General features: G+C 35.1%; 1 protein-coding gene across 4 annotated transcripts in view; it reads left to right on the top strand.

The window, feature by feature from the left end:
• The first annotated feature begins 1,915 nt into the window (after positions 1–1,915).
• The window catches only part of LOC126830155 (uncharacterized), a 513,485-nt gene continuing 490,721 nt past the window's right edge, over positions 1,916–24,679 (top strand). The window contains exons 1-4 of one of the 4 annotated variants that reach the window (XM_056099509.1): positions 1,916–5,062; positions 5,281–5,398; positions 8,600–8,696; positions 14,141–14,330. In XM_056099509.1, the coding sequence (XP_055955484.1) occupies positions 3,092–5,062; positions 5,281–5,398; positions 8,600–8,696; positions 14,141–14,156 (2,202 nt within the window). In that variant the 5' untranslated portion in view covers positions 1,916–3,091 and the 3' untranslated portion in view covers positions 14,157–14,330. Of the gene's footprint in view, positions 5,063–5,280; positions 5,399–8,599; positions 8,697–14,140; positions 14,331–24,679 lie in introns of those variants that run through there. The other 3 variants (XM_050560467.2, XM_056099493.1, XM_056099482.1) reach the window with 3 other exon arrangements.

Here is a 24,679-nt window from a genome sequence, read left to right as displayed (position 1 = left end):
AGCCTCTTTTGGGAGATTGGCCAAGCTCCTATAGAACCAGCAGGAGGGATGAAGTTGTTTTGTGCCGCTCTCGCATTGGTCATACTTTTTTAACTCATATTTTCATTTTGAAGCGAGAGCCTCAACCAGAATGTGTTCACTGTCATGTTACTTTGACAGTAAAACACATCTTGATTGAGTGCAATCATCTCAAGAACGTAAGATCGAAATATTACCGTTGCCAGTCTCTACATCATCTATTTGCCCAACCGGGTTTATATTGTAACATACTAGACTTTTTAAAAGAGACATGTTTTTATCATAAATTTTAATTGTATATTTATCACTTCATTTTTGTATTTTAAATATTAATATGCATAAAAGGTTTATTTCATTTTTAATTTTAGTTACTGTGATATTGTTTTTATTTATGCATATAATACCTTTTCTGTGATATTTATTTAACTTGTCTCGCATAAATCACCATATGTTTGGCGCAATATAGCCCCGTTGGAGCTGACGTGCCATTAAACAACATTTCATTTCATTTCATTTCATCTAGGACCGAAAAACTGAATTAGCCAATGGCGGCTAACGCAAATTACTGAGACAAAAATTGTTCACATTTTTGCTCAAATCAGATGACCCTTTAGCAATGGATAAAATACCATAAAGAAATATTCATTAATAAAAAAAAAAATTTGTAAAAATTTAAATTTTCAAAATTTGGCGTCTAATATCTCCGAAGATTCATTGAAAAATCAAAAATCTAAAGACCCGTAGCTATGTGCCTTATCTCTGGCTATGTCAAAATGTATCAAATGTGAAAACCCGGCAATTATTGTTAATATTACGGCAATATTTAGAAAAAAAACAACTTCGGTGATTTCGGACATTTCGCATTGTCGCAGAATGTTCGAAATAGATTTAATCGCTAAGTCATGCCATCTTTCCTGAAAAACCAAAGATATCGGATTGATCCGACAAGTAGTTTCTGAGGTATACTCAAGAGTAAAAACAATCATCACTAAAACTGCGAAGCAGTAATGACAGGTTTCACCGGTGCCACGTTACCCTTGAACTTATGTCACTCCCGGTGCCATGTTATCCTTGAATTTATGTCATTTCCGGTATCAATGAAACCGTTAAACAGATTTCCACTTAAGCATTGCACAAATAGATGCAGAATCAACCAAATCTAGCAATATCAATTGCATCTATACATTTGTTACCATGTGTTACATATGACAAAAAAGTGATCCTGACAAAATCTGTTACTAATTACCGATAAGTTAGCTAACTTTCTAATGGGAAATTAAAATGGGAAAAAAATTTGTAAAAGTCATCCTGACGAAATTGGTTATTTCTCGACAAGGGAAGATGCTAGAAGCGATTTTTGGACATCTATATGATCCTATTGATCCAATCTATATGTCCATTGGAATCAAATATCATAATGTTAAACGAATAATAAATATAACTCACTTCAAAAAAATATTTGTTTTGAAAGCTAAAAATACAGTTTTTGACATTACTTCCGGTGATAATGAAAATGTTAAATTAGTTCTATGAAATCATAAATATAACTCACTTCAAAAAAATATTTGTTTTGAAAGCTAAAAATACAGTTTTTGACATTACTTCCGGTGATAATGAAAATGTTAAATTAGTTCTATGAAATCATAAATGGCATAAGGCATCACATGGTGAAAATTGTATGAAAATCGTATAATAATTTACACTTTCATAGACCAAAAACCTTGAAAAGTGACTTGAAGAAAATCGTCTTTTTCTCTGCATCCGTACAAGTTAGAAACGTTTTTATGGTATCTGTATGGTCGTATGGGTTCATTCTATTTGTTGATTGGAATCAAATATAATAATTTTAAAAACATTACAGATCAGACTCATTTGAATAAAATGTCTGTTTTGAATGCTAAAAATACAGTTTTTGACCAAATGACGTCATTTCTGGTGATGGTAAAAATGTTAAATTGACTTGACCTAGTCCAAATTGGCATAAAGCATCAAATGGTAAAAACAAATTGAAAACCGAATGATAATTGACTCTTTTACATTGCCTATTTCTCAGCAACCGCTCATATTACGAACTAATTTTCACATACATTCTCTTCGTATGGATTATTGCTACGAGTTTATGAAAGTTACGAAGAAATATTTTAAAATATCAAGACGCTGAATGGGTTGTAAATAGCTTAATTTTACATCGTTTTTCACCTTTTAATCGAAAAGCCCGAAAACGAAATCGAAATTAAGAAAACTGAGTCCGATGTTTTGTGCACATTTGCATGGAGCATCCTTTTGGTAATATCAAATTTTGAAAAAAAAATATTTACTTTCAAAAAGTGGTACCGAACTGTCAAATTATAGTTGTAGTCACCCCTGTCCGTCCGTCCACAATTGTTTGTGAACAGTCTACAGGTCACAATTTTTATCCGATTTCAATGAAACTTGAAATATAGGTTTATCACCCTAAGATCTCGGTTCCTTTCGATATTGGCATGTATCGGACTGTAACTTCATGGATTATGGCCCCTGATTGTACGAAAAATCGCATTTTTAGCTTGTGAACACTATAGAGGTCACAATTTTTATCCGATTTGGTTTATACTTGAATTGTATGATTATAACTCAAAGATCTCGGTTCCTTTCGATATTCGCGCATATCGGAACTTAACTTCCTGAATTATGGCCCCTGATTGTACGAAAAATCGCGTTTTTAGCTTGTGGACCCTATAGAGGTCATAAGTTTTATCCGATTTAAAAAAACGTATGATTATATCACCGTTAAACCCTAAGGACGACTGATGAAAATTAGCCCAAAACTGAGAGAAAAAATGGCCGCCCTTTGTTCTCAAATAGAGTAAAAATATGGTTATTATTTTATTCTGGTTCGAAATCTAAAGTAGATTTAAAAACATATCAGTCAAGTAGTTATGAAAATGTAAAGGATCTCAAAGAATCAGTTGTTGACTGCAACAGCGAAAATCTGTTTACTGACAATTTAGATTTACTGAAAATTACACAGAAATCTCAAGAATCTGTATCAGCTGAAAGTGAGAATATCATTCAACAAAGATATATTTTTAATATGAATTCACATTCTGTTCTAGAAGGAACTAAAAGTGATGTTGACAGTGGTATGAAAACTGAATCTCGTTCTTTTTTGTCAAGTGAAATGCCAAGTTCAAATATGAATCAAAATCGGGTGGAAGCTGACAGTGGGGAGAGTCTACTCATACCCAAAAGTCCAAAAGTCGCAGAGAACCTTGCTGATGACATAACAGATTTGTTCACTCCGATGAAAGCCTTGAATTTCAATGATGCCACAGATTCTCATATTCAACAGCATGCTGGGATTGATGAAGAATGTGATGATTGTACATCAATGGAAGCAAATCGCAAAAAAATAGAATTTATCTCCACAAATAATCAGGGTGTACGAATAATTGAAGGCCATGCCTCTCCTTTAGAAGACAAAACAAACCAAGGTTTCAATTTTCAAAATAATGCAGACAGTTTCCTTGCATCTCAGGATAATCAAGCAGGCATTTTTGCAGAGTCCCCAAATCTTTATGATAGTCTGGAAGAACATGAGGATGGTCCACATCGAACCAGGTACAGCCCCGCACCAAATCCTGTAGCAAGTCCACGGAACAGCGCAGCAGGGTCCATTCCTGAGTTCAGTTCTCAAAGATCTAAAGCTAGTTTAGAGTCCATATCAGAAGCAAGTCCTGGTAAAATTCAAACAGAGCATGATATGCTGCAGAGACCCATTGACAACTGTCAGTGGTCATTTTCTAATCATACGAACTCAAGTCCTGTATCAATCAGTGAGAATCAGGTTTCTCTGGAGGGTTATCTTCCTGAACATGGATTACTGCAAGGAGCAGTTGGTACTTCTCCTGGAAGTTCTCATTCATTACAACATGCGCGTTATATGCCTCCAGGGCTCTACAATTATACCACCGAGCGTCAAGTTCCGACAGCTCTACCAGAATACCATACAAACAGATTCCAACATAAAAACGAAAATGTCTTTCATTACGTTAACAGTGGAAAAAATGTTTCGTCTGATCAAATTCATCGTGCGTATTCTCTAATATCTGACTCTGGATCACTGCAAACTGGGCGTGACCATGGAAATTTACTACTGAATGTTGATGGCGATACAAGAGATAATACTCACGCCAATAGTGATATCAATGAACAAGAACACCGGAACCTTGATGAATTTCACTCACTGCTAGATCTTACATTAATGAGACGCCAACAAGCAACATCTAAAACATCCCTGCAACAACCTCAAAAACCAAATGAACAAAACTTAGCCAATCAGCATCAAACAGCTCCGAAATTATGCACAGAAGCAAAAGTTTGTCCGCGACATTTAAAGTATGAACAGAGACAGAATATAAACAACAGCAGTGAAACAATAGGAAAAACCAAACCAGACATGTCATCAGATAAGCAGAATGTTTTAGCAAGATATCCTGTAAATCCTAAAACACGCCCAAACGCTCAGGGTGGAAACGTCAAAGAAAAAAAGAATGCAAGGACAGGGAACACCCAACCTCGTTATAATCAAACTTCTCAAAGATCTTTTAATAGACAAACTGACACATCCACACAAGGTCGACAAATTCTACATTACAGCTCTGCAAGAGATCAAAATATTTCACAGAGCACACAAGGTAGTACTTTGAATTATGGAGCACCAAGAACAGGAAATGATGTGAATTATGAAAATAGGATTGCAGGAGTTGGCCAGGATGATATTACATGGCTACCAGATTCAGACGATTTTCCCATTTATCGCCAAGATCGGCATCATGTTACAAGTTTATTGCAGACGGGAAGATGTCAACAAAAGGAGGCCACTGTCGGGTATCAAAATAACGATCAGTATGTACCAGTGTATGCTAGTTCTGACAATGATAGCAATGATGTTGCCCTTGATGATAGATACAGTCCAAGGTCACGGGACAACACTACTAGAGGCCAATTGAAGAATGACACTAATCAGAGATCACAGGTTACTACTCGATCACTGCAACAACAGGTAAGACTTATTTCACAGTCATGCATTTGAGTTTTTAATGCAGAAGTTTTTTGAAAATTTGGTACAGCTGTCTTTTGATTTAATAAATTTATCTAACACCAAACAGATAATAAACCAGTCTCCCTAACTTCTTAGCTGTATCTGGATATGATGTCTTCTTCTGGTAGGTGTCAAGAAACTAGGAGGCCCATGTATCCATATTGTGTTGTATATTTCAGCCTGTATCTGAGGATATATTTCAAGGTGGTGGAGGTATAAATGTAGATATTATGGGTATGGAAGAGGTACGATCACATCTTCACTCTATATTGCGAGCAGGAAATAATCATCTACAAGGTAGATAAACTTTGATGTTATAGTCACTCATATTTGTTCGTCCACAGTTAATGTTTTGTTAACTGTGCACCCAACCTGGTTGTCAGTGGACCTTTACTTATTTTGTAATCAACACTCATTCACAAGTTTTACCTGGTAAAATAAGTTTTTATACGCCCACATTGAAATGTGGTTGTATGTTGTCGTTACCCCTGTCCGGCCTGCCGACCGGCCGGCGTCGACAATTTCAACGATTTCCGATAATTACTGCCAGTTATGGACCTTGATCACTTCAAAAAATCTCGTGGACACTCTAGAGGCTAAAGGTAATATGCGATTGACTTTAAATTTATACACAGTGTTTAAGGTCATGAAACGAAGAAGCCTATTGATTTTCAGTGATTTCCGATAATTAATGCCAAAGTTATGGCCCTTGATCACTTCAAAAATCTTGTGGACGCTCTAGAGGCTAAATTTATCATCTGATTGACTTTCAATTTATACACAGTGTTTAAGGTCATGAGACGAAGAAGCCTATTGATTTTCAGCGATTTCCGATAATTACTGCCAGAGTTATGGCCCTTGATCACTTCAAAAAATCTTGTGGATGCTCTAGAGGCTAAAGTTAATATCTGATTGAGTTTAAATTTATACAGTTATCTGTCGGCCCCGGAAGTGGCGTAATTTTACCAAAAACTACAATTTTGACAGTTAGGTACCACTTTTCGAAAGCAAATATTATTTATTTAATTTCGATTCCGTTTTTGGGCTATTTCGATTAAAAGGTGAAAAAAGGTGTAAAATTAAGCTATTTACAACCCATCCAGCGTTTTCATATTTTAAAGTATTACTTCGTAACTTTCATAAACTCGTAGCAATAATCTATACGGAGAGAATGTATGTGAAAATTAATTTGTAATATGCGTAGTTGCATGAGTCACTGTAAAAGAGTCAATTATTATTGGATTTTCATAAAAGTGACACCATTTGATGCATAATGTCAATTGTGACTAGTTCAACTCAATTTAAAATTTTCAATGTCACCGGAAATGACGAAATTTGGGCAAAAACTGTATTTATAGCCTTCGAAACAAATAATTTATTCAAATGAGTCGTATTTAGTGTTTGTTTAAGATTTTGATATTTGATTCTAATCACCTAAAAGAATGAACCCATACGATCATATAGATATCACAAAATGGTTTCTAACTTGTTCAGTTGCGGAGGAATAGGCAATTTTCAACAGGCCACTTTTCAAGGGTTTTTGTCCACAAAAGTGTCAATTATTATTCGATTTTCATGAAATTTTCACTGTGTGATACCTAATGCCATTTACGATTTCATACAAGTAATTTAAGATTTTCATTATCACCGGAAGTAACGTCATTTTGGCAAAAACTGTATTTTTAGCCTTCAAAACAGATATTTTATTCAAATGAGTCTGATTTGTAATGTTTTTAAAATTATGATATTTGATTCCAATCAACAAATAGATTGAACCCATACGATCATACAGATTCCAGGACAGTTACTCGGCTTGTCGGACGTGCTGTTCTCCGTATATGATGTTTTCCGGTAATAAATAGTCTCAAGGATAGTTCCAGTCTTTAGTTATTATCGAAGATTTACACTGTTAACAATAGCACAATTTGTAATCTTTTGTCCATCGTGTAACTATAATTCACGTAACTTGCAAAAGTTTTTCTTCATTCGTCGCTGATAGACAAACAGCACAATGATCACGTGACAACCACAACTGTGAAATTGCTATAAAATAAAATTCTGTACAACTATGATATAGCCTTCAATAATATTTTTAAAATGAAGCCTCTGTCAGCATGTGTATGAAATAAAAAATCATAACGGTAAACGCTATTTAGATCTGGTTTATTGACCTAATTCCAACCGATTGGTCACATGTCATTGGAATTAGGCATTTGAGATTCTGTCGGGAAAATACCCACTGTTTTTCTTTCCGTGTATGTATTCGGTGTTCTACCAGGGGATTATATTCAATCAAGATTTAAATTTACCTAACAACTGGTCAGTGAATCCATCAATGTATGATCCAGTTATTATTTTAATATTTACTGGTACCTAGAATTCACACGGACGGAGTGTAAAGACGTGCGATTCGCAAACCATGCTGAGATCATCTTTATTCGCCACGTGGCGTATTTTACTGAACCTATTATGAATTATCAGCAAGCGGGTTTTTTACCGGATTGTCAAAATCACCGTTAAATGTGCTAATTACTTGGATTATGAACCGCATGGCCGATTCTCACAAAGGTATGACTGTTGTTGTAGCCGACAAGCAAGTTGATTGACATCTTTATTACCCCGTTGTAATTTAGCCCAAAGTATATTGATTTATGATACCATAGTGGCCGATTCATTGTTTTACCAATCGGCTAGATTAAATGTCAAACAGCTAAAGTCGACAAAATTATGAACACTGTCAACATTCAATAGTCAGACTCAACAATTCCCTGAGATTTTTTTTTTTAGAAAAATTTTACACGAATCCTTGTAGTTTCGTGTGAATTTCTAGCCCTGGCATGGAGGAGAACTTTATAAAAGCCAAACAAATTCAAATGATTTTCTGATAATTACTTAATGAGTTGTTACTCTTAATCAGATTTTAGTGTGGGGGGTTGGATGGCCGAATGGTTAGCACGTGCGTTGCTGTATCATACGGTCTGTCATTGAGTCAACTGGCGGGGTTTCGATTCCCTGGTTGTACGTGACAAGGAGTAGGGTCGCCTGTCCAATCCTGTGGGTTTTCTCCGGGTCCTCTGGTTTCCTCCCACTGCTAAAGACCCCTATGCGCAAGCGAATTATTGAAATAAAATTGAATCATGTGTTAGTCCCGAAATGACCTAGTTTGTGTCGAGTGGACGTTAAACCCCATCTCTCTCTCTCTAGGTTTTAGTGTATTATAAATGTTTTCATTACCGAAAAAAGTAAAAATATGCGACAACTCTTATTGACTGCCAGGACGATTTAGCTGTTGTGGGCATATGTTTCGTTGCCTGGCAACCTATCTTTGAATTAATTGTTTAATAAAACACGAATTATCTGATGTCAATCTAAAATATCAAATAACAAATAAAAAACACTTAAGAATCCAATCCAAACACTCCCTCTTTTCAATAATATAGTATCATATTTTAAGATAAGTTGAAAGAGAATATAAAGTTCTTGTTTTGTAAATCTTAGGTCTGCCAAGCATAGATGCTAGTATTAGTCCAAGTGAACTGTTGATGGAACATCCAGCAACAATAAACAGAAATATTGACACAAGTTCTGTTATCAGGTTAGTCGTTTAAAACAGTCTTGTCCTACTGAAGGAATAATAACATATTTTTCCTGACCTTTCTCACTAAAACAATTATTGTTTTGTTGTCCCCCGTCTTTCAAAGAAAGGAGAGGACTTTTAAAATGGCTTTGTCTGTCCGTCACACTTTTTGGGACACAATAACTCTCCTTTGAATTGAGCTAGAATATTCAAACTTGCTGTAGGTGTTTATTAGGTCAGTTTCTTGACGGAGTTCGAAGATGAGCATTTTCTGCTTAGGGTAAGCAAAGATAAGCAATTTGATTGGTTGTTGCTTTGGGACACGATAATTTTAGCTCTAATTAAGTGAGAGTAATGAAACTTGGTGTATAGTTTCATTACATCAATACATTGACTAAGTTCGACAATGAGCATTTTCTGCTCAGTATAAGCAGAGCAATAAACAATTTGATTGGCCGAGACTTTGAACACAGTAACTCTCCTTCTAATTGAGCTAGAACGGTTCCAACTTGGAGTAAGTGTTTATTAGGTCAATGCCTTGGATGGAGTTCGAAGATGAACATTTTCTGCTTAGGGTAAGCAGAGATAAACAATTTGATTGGTTGATTCTCTGGGACACGATAACTTTAGTTCTAGTTAAGTGAAAGTAATGAAATTTGGTGTATAGTTTTATTACATCAGTACCTTGACTACTGTCTGTTCCAGGCGACACTACGACTCGAAAATTGCTTGCTATTTCTTCAATTTTTAATTAAAATGGTTAAAATTTAACGACCTACCTGAAATTGTCACCCCTTTACTTTTTACCGCACGTTAACTAATTTCAGACCAAGCTATATAACCTTTCTCTCTTGAAAAATCGTTGTTTATTTGTCCCCCGCCTTTCGAAGAAAGCAGGGGACTATTAAAATGGGTCTGTCTGTCTGTCTGTCGTGTCTGTCTGTCTGTCCGTCCGTCACACTTTTTGGGACACAATAACTCTCCTTTGAATTGACCTAGAATGTTCAAACTTGGTGTAGGTGTTTATTAGGTCAATGCCTTGATGGAGTTCGAAGATGAGCATTTTCTGCTTAGGGTAAGCAGAGATAAGCAATTTGATTGGTTGATGCTTTGGGACACAATAACTTTAGTTCTAATTAAGCGAGAGTGATGAAGCTTGGTGTATAGTTTCATTACATCAATACCTTGACTAAGTTCGATAATAAGCATTTTCTGCTCAGGGTAAGCAGAGCGATAAGCAATTTGATTGGCCGAGACATTGGAACACAATAACTCTCCTTCTAATTGAGCCAAAGGGTTCAAACTTGGTGTAGGTGTTTATGAGGTCAATGCCTTGATGGGATGTGAAGATGAGCATTTTCTGCTTAGGGTAAGTAGAGATAAGCAATTTGATTGGTTTATGATTTGGGACACGATAACTTTAGTTCCAATTATGTGAGAGTGATGAAACTTGGTGTATAGTTTCATTACATCAATACCTTGACTAAGTTCGATATTGAGCATTTTCTGCTCAGGGTAAGCCGAGCGATAAGCAATTTGATTGGCCGAGACTTTGGAACACAATAACTCTCCTTCTAATTGAGTTAGAATGTTCAAACTTGGTGTAGGTCTTTATGAGGTCAATGCCTTGATAGAGTGCGAAGATGAGCTTATGGTAAGTAGAGATAAGCAATTTGATTGGTTGATGCTTTGGTGCACGATAACTTTAGTTCTAATTAAGTGAGGGTGATGAAACTCGGTGTATAGTTTCATTACATCAATACCTTGACTAAGTTTGATGATGAGAATTGTCTGCTTAGGCAAGGAGCAATAAGCATTTTGATTGGTCAAGATTTTGGAACATAACAACTCTGCTTCTAATTGAGGTAGAATGTTTAAACTTGATGTAGATGTTCGTCTTGACTTTTTTCAATGATTAACGTATCGAGCTAAAGCTAAGCAGAGATAAGCAATTTCCTTGGTCGATGCTTTGGGACAAGATAATTTTGATTCTATCTGATAGAGAGTGATGAAATTTAGTGTCTAGTTGATAATCAGTTTGATTGCTCGATACTTTTGAAAAAAAATAGATGTGCGATTAATTAATAGGTGTCATCTATTTATTTGGGGATTTCGGCGGGGGACATCAGCCTCACTGTTGGCTTGTTTATTTCGCGGTAATGAAGACAGCCATGCTTGACCTAGTTATCTGGAATAAACCAAATCGAACCGGGGTGTGGATTTGACTTTGGGTCGTTTCGTCCTACTTGCATGTTTAAATAGTTGTTTCGGCTCAGCAGAATATAATTTGCTTTAATGAGCTATTTACGGGAGGTAATATAAATTTGCTATTTGGTTTCAGACCACCGTTGTTAACTCCACTGCCTTAGATATTTAATTGGCAGTCCCAGTCCCATGGCTTTTGGAAATTGATATAAACTACATACAAAGTTTGACTCCATATTGTAGTGACACGTCATGGAAATTTGGAAGTAGGCTAAATGACAATTCAAACGAATTGTCTATCTAACTTTAGAATAATAGATATATAACTGTCGATTTTATTTGGCTTTGTACGACTTTTAATACTATTTTCAGACCGCCAAATCGTGGTCTTGTAGCACTTTTTAGAAAGATATATACCTTGGTGGACCACCATAGTTGGCAATATATTGATAGAGTTTTCTTTTCTTTTTTAAAAGTTTTAATCCAATTGAAAGGGGGCGCTCCTAAGGTATTTTTATATGTAGCCTACTCTTTTTCTTGTTTGATTTTGTGAAATGTCCCTAAGCAAGTGATAATATGACAGAAAACGGAACGGCGTGTCAACTCCTGATAGATCAGGGGCACGTAAATGCGTGTGTTCAGACCACGGGTGTTCTTTTTTGTTTTACATTTAATTTATTCTTTTTGATTCATCTTGAACTTAATTCAATTTCTGCAAGTCTACCTTTTAAACAAGAAAACGGAAAATAAACTGTTTTATACAAATCATTTATTTACACAAATTCACAGAAAATTCCCCGACTATATACATGTACAATATATATTACGGAAGTTGTCTGGCCTACATTCACGCTATATCTATCATACAATTTATGCACAATATCTACACACTTCACCACACTTGCGCTTACATCAATCTCTTTCTCTGTACTTTCACATGCATCCACCTTTCACACAAATCACAGCCCACCCAATCCACAATCGCATCCGATTCACTTCCCGGTGGGTTCTCACAATCTCATACACTACACACGTTTATATCATCATCACTTGAATCTTCATTCGCAACACCACGGCCATCAATATTCTCACCAGCATTTTCACTATCACACTCTCCGCTGAAATTGTCACTCCCGAACGAAATCACGACTGGTGGTACTTCCTCATTCAATCTTCCAGCTTCCCAAAACCGAAACCCCACCTTGTCTATGACGTGTTGACATGCCTTAGCCCCGTCTCCAGTTGTCACACTAGCCGTGGCCTCCAGGAACAGACGCTTAACGTCTTTGATTTTAAAATTGGTGTTTCTTCGGGCGACATAGGCCTTTTCTTGTGCTAAAATTAAAGTATCCACCTTCTTATATACACACAGCATCGTCCACTTCCAAATGCATGTGATGAAAGGATGATCCATTATTCAAGGAATTATATTTTCTACGATTCATTTTTTTCTATCTGTTCTTCGACAATATCTAAAACAAATTTTGTGTGCCTTTGGAACGCGAATATAAATAAAAATAGATACTGTTAATCAAAACTATTTAAGTCCATAAAATTATAAGATATCGTACAAATTTACACTTTATCAGAAAGGTTACCATGCCATCTAATGCTGAAAATAAGTGTTCTGTGAGGAATATTTTAGGAGACATACAATACTATGAATATCTCTAAGGAATATTAAAATACCGGTAACCAAATAAACCTAAACACACACACTTACGCACACCAACACCCCTCGCATTGCCGCAAAACAAACGGGCGAATCCTCCCGCACAAATATTATTAACCGAATGCACCCGATTTGTGGAATACCTTATACCCCTACCTGATATATGAGTGACCCAACTTACGCAAGCGCAGTGATAATGTTTATGTTCTGAGAAATTGATTTGTGTCGAAAAATGTGAAATTTACAAGAGAATAAAGGATTTTATCGAATTTATAGGCGTTAAGGTTCGACGAAGAAAGTAATGGGGTGACAATTCAAGGTAGGTCGTGAAGTTTTAACCATTTTAATTAAAAATTGAAGAAATAGTAAGCAATTTTCGAGTCGTAGTGTCGCCTGGAACAGACAGTAAGTTCAATAATGAGCGTTTTCTGCTCAGGGTTAAGCAGAGCGATAAGCGATTTGATTGGTCGAGACTTTCAAACACAATAACTCTCATTCTAATTGAGCTAGAATGTTCACACTTGGTGTAGGTGTTTATTAGTTGAATGCCTTGATGGAGTACATAGATGTTTATTATTATTATTATTATTATTATTGTTCGATTTATATAGCGCTTCATTACACATGAAGTGTTTCTAAGCACATATCACAAACATTTACTTCAAACACACAGAAACAATCAAAATCAGGAGAACATAATTAAACACAATTAAACACAGCTGCCTGTTAGGCGCTATTATTCAAAGGTTTATATCCAATAAATCAACCGGCTAATCTCTATATTGAACTCAGTCGAGGTATTACCTGATGAACACCTACACCAAGTAGAGTTCAAAAATAAAAAACGAAGTTTAAAAGAATCAACTTCATTAACAAAAATTAAACAATCAAAAACTAAACAGATAAATCAAATTCAAACGAAACAAAGAAAACAAAGAAAATGAAAAGAGTAGTTCATTACCATTCTACATTAACAAAATAAAGGAAAACAACTTGTGAAAATTTTTCAAAAAATAAGAGCAAAGTAACACTAATGTTAATACTTTTTTAACGAACATATGTTATATAAAGTATTAATTAGACATTTATTCACATGACAAGCCAATAATCAACTCGTATCATGCTGTTACCATTGTTCACATTTGTTTGTGGACACTCTACAGGTCACAATTTTTATCCAATTTAGATGAAGCTTACAATGTATGTTTATTTCCCAAATAACTCGGACACATGTCGAACCTTAAATTTCTGGATTATTACCCCTGATTGTACGTTCATTATTAGATGAATGTCTTGACCAAGTTCAATGATAAACATTTCGAGCTAAAGCTAAGCAGAGCTAAGCAATTTCATTGGTCGATGCTTTGGGACAAGATAATTATTATTATTATTACAGCATATTTATAGTGCGCCCTTTCATATAACATGTTCAGGGGCACTTTATAAAGTGACAATGTAAAAATAAACAAGATTATGTATACAGAGTCAGCTAAAAGCCTGGTTAAATAAATGTGTTTTAAGTTGGTTAAAAGAATATAGAGATGTACAACATCTTAAATTAATGGTAGATTATTCCATAAAACAGGTGCTTGATAACTTAAAGAGCGCTGGCCTTAAGAGACTTGTTAAACAGTTTTGGGCTTTAAAAGTAGTTTTTCTGATGTACGTAATGTTCGGCCAGTCTAGAAGATCTGAGAAGTAAACAGGAGCTAAATTATTTAAACATTTAAAAGTAAGTAATAAAATCTTAAAATCAATTCGATATTTAGCAGGTAACCAGTGTAAATTATATAAAACAGGAGTTATGTGGTCACATTTTTTAGTTAAAGTAACAAGTCTAGCTGCAGTATTCTGTACTTTTTGTAATTTATCTATAAGCTTTAAAGGTAAACCAACTAAAAGTGAATTAAAGTTATATAATCGAAGTCTCCAGAGAATTAACAAGTGACTTAGTGGCCTCTACAATTACACATTTACGTATTTTACCTGATATTAAAATAGCACAATTTACAAATATTATTTACTTGAGCCCCCATAAGCATGAAACTATCAAAGATTGTGCCAATATTACGAGCAGAATAAGATGAAAATATATCACAATTACCAATTACAACAGGGGAGTTATCATGTGCAAATTTACTTAATTGATGCCTTGAGCCAGTGAGCCTAATAACAAATATTCGGTTTTATCATCATTCAATTTTAGAAAGTTCTTTGACATCAATTTTTATACGCCCACATTTTCATGCGGACGTATATTGTCGTCGCCCCTGTTCGTCTGGACGTCCACAATTGTTTGTGGACACTCTACAGGTCACAATTCTTATCCGATTTTGACGAAACTTCAAATATAGGTTTATCTCCAAAAGATCTCGGCTGCTTTCGATATTGGCATGTATCGGATCGAAACTTTATGGATTATGGCCCCTGTTTGTACGAAAAATCATGTTTTTAGCTTGTGGACCCTATAGAGGTCACAATTTTTATCCGATTTCGTTGAAACTTGAAATGTAAGTTTATAACCCAAAGATCTTGGTTCCTTTCGATATTCGCGCAAATCGGACCGTAACTTCCTGAATTATGGCCCCCTGATTGTACAACAAATGCGTTTTTAGCTTGTGGAACCTATAGAGGTCATAATTTTTATCCAATTTAAAAAAACGTATTATTATATCACCGTTACACCCTAATTGACAGACAAAATGGCTGCCCCTCGTTCTCAAATAGCGTAAAAATATGGTATATTAAGGTTGTGGACTCTCTAGAGGTCACAATTTTCTTCTGATTTTGATGAAACGTGAAATGTAAGTTTATAACTCAAAGATCTTGGTTCCTTTCGATATTCGCGCATATCGGATTGTAACTTCCTGAATTATGGCCCCTGATTGTACGAAAAATCGCGTTTTTAGATTGTGGACCCTATGGTGGTCATAATTTTTATGCGATTTAAAAAAAACGTTTGAAAAAAAACACCGTTACACCCTAAGGATGGTTGAGTTTGAATTTCGTAAAAAACGGACCAAAACTGACAAACAAAATGGCCGCACCTCGTACTCAAATAGCGTAAAAATATGGTATATCAATGTTGGGGACCCTCTAAAGGTCACAATTTTCTTCTGATTTAGATGAAACTTGAAATGTAAGTTTATAACCAAATGATCTGGGTTTTTTTTGATATTCGTGCATATCGGACCGCAGCTTCCTGAATTATGGCCCCTGATTGTACGGAAAACGCGTTTTTAGCTTGTGGACCCTATAGTGGTCATAATTTTTATGCGATTTAAAAAAACGTTTGAAAAAAACACTGTTACACCCTAAGGATGGTTGAGTTTGAAACTTGAAATGTAAGTTTATAACCAAATTATCTGGGTTCCTTTTGATATTCGCGCATATCGGACCGTAGCTTCCTGAATTATGGCCCCTGATTGTACGAAAAATCGCGTTTTAAGCTTGTGAACCCTATAGAGGTCATAATTTTTATCCGATTTAAAAAAAAGTATTATTATATCACCGTTACACCTTAAGGACAGCTGAGTTCGAATTTCGTGAAAATCGGCCCCAAACTGACGGACAAAATGGCCGCTGTTCTTTCTCAAATAGCGTAAAAATATGGTATATCAAGGTTGTGGATCCTAATGAGGTCACAATTTTTATCCGATTTTGTTGAAACTTGAAATGTAAGTTTATAACACAAAGATCTTGGTTCCTTTCGATATTTGCACATATCGAATTGTAATTTCCTGTATTATGGCCCTTGATTGTACGAAAAATCACGTTTTTAGCTTGTTTACCCTATAGCAGTCATAATTTTTATCCGATTTAAAAAAAACGTTCAAATATATCACCGTTACTCCCTGAGGATGGTTGAGTTTGAATTTCGTAAAAATCGGACCAAAACTGACAGACAAAATTTCCGCCCCTCGTACTCAAATAGTGTAAAAATATGGTATATCAATGTTGAGGACCCTCTAGAGGTCACAATTTTTTTTTGATTTTGATGAAACTTGAAATTGAAGTTTATAACCCAAAGATCTCAGTTCCTTTCAATATTCGCGCATATCGGACCGTAACTTCCTGAATTATGGCTCCTGATTGCTCGAAAAATCGCATTTTTAGCTTGCGGATTCTCTAGAGGTCACAATTTTTTTTTTCTATTTTATAAATCGTTTAAATTTTTCACCATTCAACCATAATGAAGGTTGAATTCGAATTTCGGGAAAATCGAAATTAAACTGCCCGACAAAATGGCCGCTCTTTCTATGCAAATTGTGTAAAAGTATGCAATACGAAGGTTGTGGACCCTCTAGAGTTCACAATTTTTATCCAATTCTGATGAAACATATCTTTATATCCCAAAGATCTCAGTCCCTTTTGATATTTGTGCATTTCAGACCATAACTTTCTGGATTATTACCCCTGATTGTACAAAAAATCGTTTTTGTTTTTAGTTTGTTCTCTATCCATCTCTTGCAAAGTGTGGGCGTATCCTGCCTGGCAGCCGCTGGTTAATTAAAGGGGTAACATAAGCTTGTTTGAAAACGTTGGGAATAGTAGAGGATGATATACAAGAATTAATATTTGTAAAAACTGGAATAACTTTGTCTAGACAGTCCTTAAGAACAGGAGTCGGAACAGAATCTAATGAACAAGATTTAGGAGCAGACGATAAACAAAAGATTCACTAACCAAGTTAAAATTTTCTAACTAAACAGAATTTTCTAACTTATCAAAATCATGAGCGTTAAAGTCAATAGTTTTATTTAAATCATCAAGTTCAGTTCGTATTTTCTGTATTTTATTTGAATGAAAACAGAGAATAAATTCGCAAGTTCAGTGTCATCATTGTCCGGGAAAATAGTCTGCTCAGCATTATGATTCAAAAGGGAATTCACAACTTTATACAGGTTTTTTTGTCTGTTTTTGCCATTTTCTATTTTATCAGAGTAAAATTTAATTTTAGCGTCTTCAGTTAATTTATTCACATTGTTTTTTAAAGATTTATAAATCTGTTTACGGACATGTGGATTTGTTTTCCGCCACAGATGTTCAGCCTTATTACGGTCCCTTTTGGCTTCTAAAATAGAATCAGTAAATGTTTTCATTTGAAGAGGCACAAGTGAGTCCAAAATTTCAGTAAGCTTAGAGTTATATTGGGTTGCCTTCTCTTGTATATCTTGAATACATTGAATGTCATTGAAATTCGAGTTCACTATTTCCACTTTAAATTTATTAGTGTCAAGTGATTTAAACCTTCGATATGTTACAGTCTTTCTTGTTGGTTGTGGGTTCTGGATCTTAAGATTAAAGTTTGCCGGGAAAGATCAGATAATAATTTGTCCGAGACAGAGAGATTATCCAGTTTAATATCACATGGATTAGTTACCACCAGATCAAGAATATGTCCACCGTTATGAATCGAAGAAGAAACATGTTGTGTGAGAGATCTATTATTCAACATTTCACAAAAATCAACCGCGGTAGAGTCGTTGGAATCATTAACATGAAAATAGAAATCCCCCCAAATAATAGTGCAACACTTAGTCATCATCAAATGGTCCAGAAATAATCCAAATTCTTCCTTAAACTTTTGACACAATTTTCTATTGGGCGGACGGTAAATTGTAATAATTCTTGTTTCCTTGAAAGAAAACTGTAGAGAACAATCCAAAATTTCAAAAGAATCAAAACGTTCATGACGGATTTTCTTACACTTAATTGATGACTTAAATATAAGTGCTACACCCCCTCCACGTGAACCTCGAGGGCAATGTTGTATAGAATATCCATCAGGTACTAAAGCTGCGATTGTCGATGAATCCGAACAGTCATTATTCAGCCACGTTTCCGTTTTTCCACAAATATCAATAGAATTTTCAACAATATAATCAGATAAAATTGTTGTTTTATTCCTTACGGATCTGGCATTAATCCAAACGAAGTTGTTAAAATTGACCCTTCATTTTCGACCACCTTTCTGATTTGTATAAGATTGTTGTTTATCTTTTGTTTTGTTCTAAAGTTTTTGATCTGTTTGTGATTTTTGATAGAGTTTGAGGTGAGCTGGATGAGATTGCTATGATTAATGTTAATATTCAGTGGATTAGTGTTTAAATGTCTTTGATTTCTCCAATTACTTCATATTATCAATGTTGTTGTCGTATATATAATCATTCAAAGCGACTGTTTAATTTTCGACGGGCCATGCATTAAAACACAATTGTGTGTTGTCTGGGCGTTGATTGATTTGTTCAGAAATTGATTTGTTCACTGTTCTGTGTCTTTTTACTGTATCATTTCTAATAGTAATAGTTGGATTTAAAACATTAATCTTTTTAATCCACTGCTTTCCACTCCTCACGCCTCTATTATTATTAATATTGTTACTAAAACAATGAGATTTGGTTTGAAGGTTATTGTAAGAGTTCAGTTGTGGTTGATAGTAGGTGAGTTGATTCAGATAGCTCTTTAGCCACAACAGATACAAATTATTATGAAACATTTTAATCAAATACTGCATTCAGAGCATGGAGGGGGGGGGGGGTCTGAATATACTTGGACCCCCAAAAAAATTTACATAGTAGGCCCAAACTCCTATTTATTTACAACAATCATTAGGATTAGTTAAGATTCTATCTGTATAAAACCTGTACATATTTTGTTAATTTTTTTCTGGCATGTAGGTTCCCAAAAACATAACCACCTAAACCAAATATTTATCGCCCGCTCAGCCAGCAACGTAATGCTTTTGCACGCAGTGTCTTGGTAGACAGCATTGCCACATGGTGTTTGTTTATATTTTTTGGGGGGTTGTAAAAAATGGGTTAGGGTTGCGGCCCCCCCCCCCCCCAATATATATTTCACGGCTACGCCTCTGATTCAGAGTGACTATTTTAAACAAAAACACACGCAGAAAAAATACACAGCTGCCTCCTAGGCGCTTACATAAAGTTTTCAACCTAGGCTTCCTAAAATGAAAAGGCGATAAATAAATGTTTCTTTGCAATACATGTAGTTACATTTAAACAGCAAACACTACTTCGCATCAAAATGTTCCACATGCACAACAATAGAACTGAAATCTATCGCATAATTTATCAACAAATTATAACTTATCGAAAATTGTTTTACAATTATTTGAAATTAACTGCTTTACCACGCCTGCGCATTATATATTTGTATTTCGAAATCCACATTAATCCACAATAAATCACAGGTACAAAAAACACAGAGCACAACAAGGCACAGTCAGCCACTAAGGCCACCTTGTCAATAAAGGTTGTTAACGGCAGGTTCATCAGGGCGGCCATTTTGAATTTTTGTCAGTTGACAGCTGATCGACACAATGTAAACATTCTCCATGACAGGTAAGTCAAAATACAATTAAAGCTATACATCTATTTCACATCAATCAAAATGGTCCTGGTGATCACGCACAAATATTACATCAAAAATCTATCACATCCATTATTGATAAATATATAATTATCGAAAATAACACTCACAGTACCGTTTGAAGGTACCAGCTAACCTGCATATTCTATCTGATAGAGAGTGCTGAAACTTAGTGTATAGTTGATAATCAGTTTAATTGCTTGATACTTTTACAAAAAAATAAATGTGCTATTAATTAATATGTGTCATCTATTTATTTTGGGATTTCGGCGGGGGACATCAGCCTCACTTTTGGCTTGTTTAGTTGAGTCATCATGGTTTGGATTTTCTTCACTTTATAAGATCTAAATAAAACGTTGATTGTGTTGTGTATATACAAGACGTTGGGAATAGATCAGTGGACTTGACGTGATTGCAATAAATTGTGGAAGATTTTATGGACTTTCCTGCAGATAGGAAAAACAGTTATTAAATTGGATAGGGAAATACAGGGCTGTAACTAACTCAGAGCAACGAGGGGGTGGGAAGTGTTCTCAGGGGTGCTGTAAAATTAACAATGTATATCTATTGTTTTTATGGTCAACAATTTTTTCACAGAGGGCAGGGGTAAACTTTTTGCATATCGGATATTCACGCATATCGGATTGTAACTTCCTGTATTATTGCCCTTGATTTGACGAAAAATCCCGTTTTTAGCTTGTGGTCCCTTGTGAATATATCACCGTTACACTATGAAGGTTGAGTTCAAATTCCTTGAAAATCTGACTAAAATTGCCAGACAAAACGGCCGCCCCTCGTATGCAAATTGTGTAAATATATGGTATATCAAGACTGTGGACCCTGCTCTATTGGCTACAATTTTGATTCGATTTTGATTTAATTTTACACCGTTTAATTTCTCCGAGAGGCGTTTAGAAATGGCCGAAATGTTGACTTATCTAATGCGTTTATTTATTAGACGAGCCGTCCAATTTTCCAAGATGCATTTAAAAATCAACACCTGCTAATTTATCTACTGTGTTTAACTATTAGATGAATCGTTTATTTTCCCGCGAGCTGTTTATCCGATCGGTTCATTTTAATTACGATTATTTGCATATGAAGTGCGAATAAAAATGGTGAATATAAAAAAGCACACCCACAGATGCTCACCTTACCGTGGTCGTAGTATTATTATCCATTATCCATTCAAAATAGTAATTCTGTCATTGACAAATACATCAAAAATCGGTAAATCACGTCCGAGGGAATTATACATATGGAAATCCGTAAATCACATCCCATTCGTTCGTTCGTTCCTGGAGTTTTACATCCAGTTCCACCTGAGGTGATATCGTAGACAAGTGACACACATCCCAGGTAATGTATCTTCTTTAAATCACAAATGAATTAACTTCCACCTGTAGACGTCACAGGAAGAGAAGTCGACCCCGCAATGTAATTTTGAACGACGATAATCTTTTTAATAGCACAAATGTCACTGAAGCTTGGTTAAGTTTCAAAGATATATTTACTGAAGTATTGAATTCTGTGGCACCCATTAAACACATTAGATTAAAACAAAGGACTGAACCATGGATAAACAGTGAAATTCTAGAATTGATATCAAAAAGAGATTGGCATCTTAGCCGTTTCAGAAAAACTGAAAATCTAAATGATTACAAAAAGTTTTGTAAAATTAGAAATAAAACACAAAGAGTAATAAAGAAAGTTAAATCAACATATTTAGCAAAGAAATTAGAAGAGAACAAAAATAATTCAAAAAAACTTTGGCAAAATCTTAAAGATCTTGGATATAAAAACAATAAAAAGGATAAATCAAACATTGTCTTAAATGTAAACGAAACTAATATCCGTGATCCAAAGTCTATTTCAAACCATTTCAATAACTTCTTCACAACGGTTGCATCAACTCTTGTGCAAAAGTTACCTCCCTCTAGCAATCGATTTAACTTCAAATCACTTCTGTTACAGAATTTTTACACCAAAAAGAATGTACATAAAAGCACTTTTAATTTACATCATGTAACTGAAGATTTTATTTACAAGCAACTTTGTTCTCTTAATCCGAAAAAAAGTACAGGTCTCGATGAGATCCCGGCAAGATTCTTAAAAGATGGCGCTGACGTCTTAAAAGTTCACATTCAATTTCTTATCAATTTATTTATATCAGAAAACACTGTACCTGGTGATTTGAAGCTAGCTAGAGTTAAACCTTTGTACAAAAAGAATAGCTCTTTGGACGTTAGTAACTACCGACCTGTAAGTGTCCTGAGTATTGTCTCAAAATTACTTGAAAAATCTATTTACATTCAATTAGAGTCATATCTCACCCAAAACAACCTTCTCTATGAGTATCAGTCCGGTTTTCGTGGACGCTACTCTACTGACTCATGCCTTATGCACCTTCTGGACCACTGGAAAGACCAAAATGCAAAAGGTCTTTTTACAGGGATAATAATGCTTGACCTCCAGAAGGCATTTGACATTGTTGATCCTGATGTCTTATGTGAGAAACTAAATCTGATGGGCGTTCAGTCCACTGATTGGTTTTGTTCATATCAAACATTTAGGAAACAAGTAGTTAGTATTGGTGATACGTTATCCGAACCTGCTTCCATAACCTGTGGCGTGCCCCAGGGTAGTATCCCGGGACCATTATTATTTCTGTGCTATGTAAACGATATGGTTATCAGTATCCCCTCAAAATGTAAACTTATTTTATACGCAGATGACAGTACAATATTATTTTCCGATCAGAATCCTGAAGTTGTTTCACAAGCACTTGGCTGTGCTCTTGATTCCTGTTCAGAATGACTCATCGATAACAAACTGTCGCTCCATTTCGGTAAAACCGAGTGTATTCTCCTCGGGCCTAAACGTAAACTAAGAAGTATTAAAGAGTTTACAATAACCTGCAATAACCATACCGTAAAAGCAACAGATAACCTTAAATATTTGGGTCTACGTTTTGACAAATACTTGTCTGGTGAGGACACTGTTAACAGCATTATTAAGAAAGCAAATTCAAGATTAAAATTTCTGTTTCACTATAATAAATGCCTTAGCAAAAAAACCAAAAATTTACTTTGTTCTGCACTTATTCAGTGCCACTTTGATTATGCCTGCTCAGCCTGGTATTCTGGTGTGAATCAATCACTTAAAAATAAATTACAAGTTGCTCAAAATAAGGTTCTTAGATTTGTGAATGGGCTAGGACGTAGAGATCATGTTTCATATTCTGATTTGAATATACTTAATGTTGAAAACCGAGTTAAACAGTTAAAACTCCATCACGTACATAAGATTTTTCATAATAATTGTCCATCATACCTTAAATCAAAATTCAAATGTGTTAGAGACACTCATCAATATGGCACAAGATCTAGTTTATTCAATTTTGCGGTTCCAAAATGCTCGGGTATAGATCAGCTCACATCATTTTATTATACCGCCATAAGTTTCTGGAACGATTTACCGAATGATATTAAGTCTTTAGATTCACTTTACAGCTTTAAAGCTGCAGCCAAGAAGTATTTATTTTTAATACAATATTAATCTGTGATACTACAAGTTTGATAATCTACTATTAATAAAATTGGTTGATGTATAACATGTAGACATAAATATATTTTATTATTTGTGATACAATGCTGTGATGGCATGTTTATTAAGTTTTGCCTCCCAATGATGACCTGACGCGACCTTGGCAACTTTGGACCCCATTGGAAATAAGCAACGGATGTTATATACGTCAGGCCTTATGGGCTATCCTAAGTAAAGGTCTCTTCATGACACCATAGCTATCATATTTCTCTATGCTTGTCTCATATGGCATCCCACATTACAATGTAGCACATAGTTCTTATTTTCATATACATATCTGTATTTATTGTTGTCACTTTCCCAGTCGTGTAATGCGACACTAGTTCTTATTATAATACATTAATTTATTGTCATGTTGTAAACTTTACTTGAAGAATAAATAAATAAAATAAATAAATAAATCTTGTGAGACTTCTCAATGGCGCCAAAATCTCGATAGACAAGCTGTCGCCCATTTTTATTGTCGTCGCCCCCACTGTTGGCCCGTCGGTCCGGCGTCCTTGACCACTTCAAAAAATCTTGTGCAAGCTCTAGAGTCTAAAGTTAATATCCGATTGACTTTAAATTTATACACAGTGTTAAAGGTTATGAGACAAAGAAGCCTATTGAATTTCAGCGATTTCCTATAATTACTGCCACAGTTATGGCCCTTGATCACTTTGAAAAATCTTGTGGGCACTCTAGAGGTCAAAGTTAATATCCAATTGACTTTAAATTTATACATAGTGTTTAAGGTCATGAGACGTAGACGTCTATTCATTTTCAGCGATTTTCAATGATTACTTCCAGAGTTATGGCCCGTGATCACTTCAAAAATCTTGTGGACGCTCTAGAGGCCAAAGTTAATATCTGATTGACTTTAAATTTATAAGCAGTGTTTACGGTCATAAGACGAAGAAGCCTATTGATTTTCAGCAATTTCCGATAATTACTGCCCTTGATCACTTCAAAAAATCTTGTGTATGCTCTTGAGGCTAAAGTTAATATCCGATTGCTTTAAATTTATGCACAGTGTTTGAGGTCATGAGACAAAGAATCCTATTGATTTTCAACGATTTCCGATAATTACTGCCAAACTTATGGCCCTTGATCACTTTGAAAAAACTTGTGACGCTCTAGAGGCTAA

This window comes from Patella vulgata, chromosome 1 (genome assembly GCF_932274485.2).
Source record: "Patella vulgata chromosome 1, xgPatVulg1.2, whole genome shotgun sequence".
NCBI classification, from domain to species: Eukaryota; Metazoa; Mollusca; class Gastropoda; family Patellidae; genus Patella; species Patella vulgata.
This window is presented reverse-complemented; position numbering and strand designations above follow the sequence as displayed.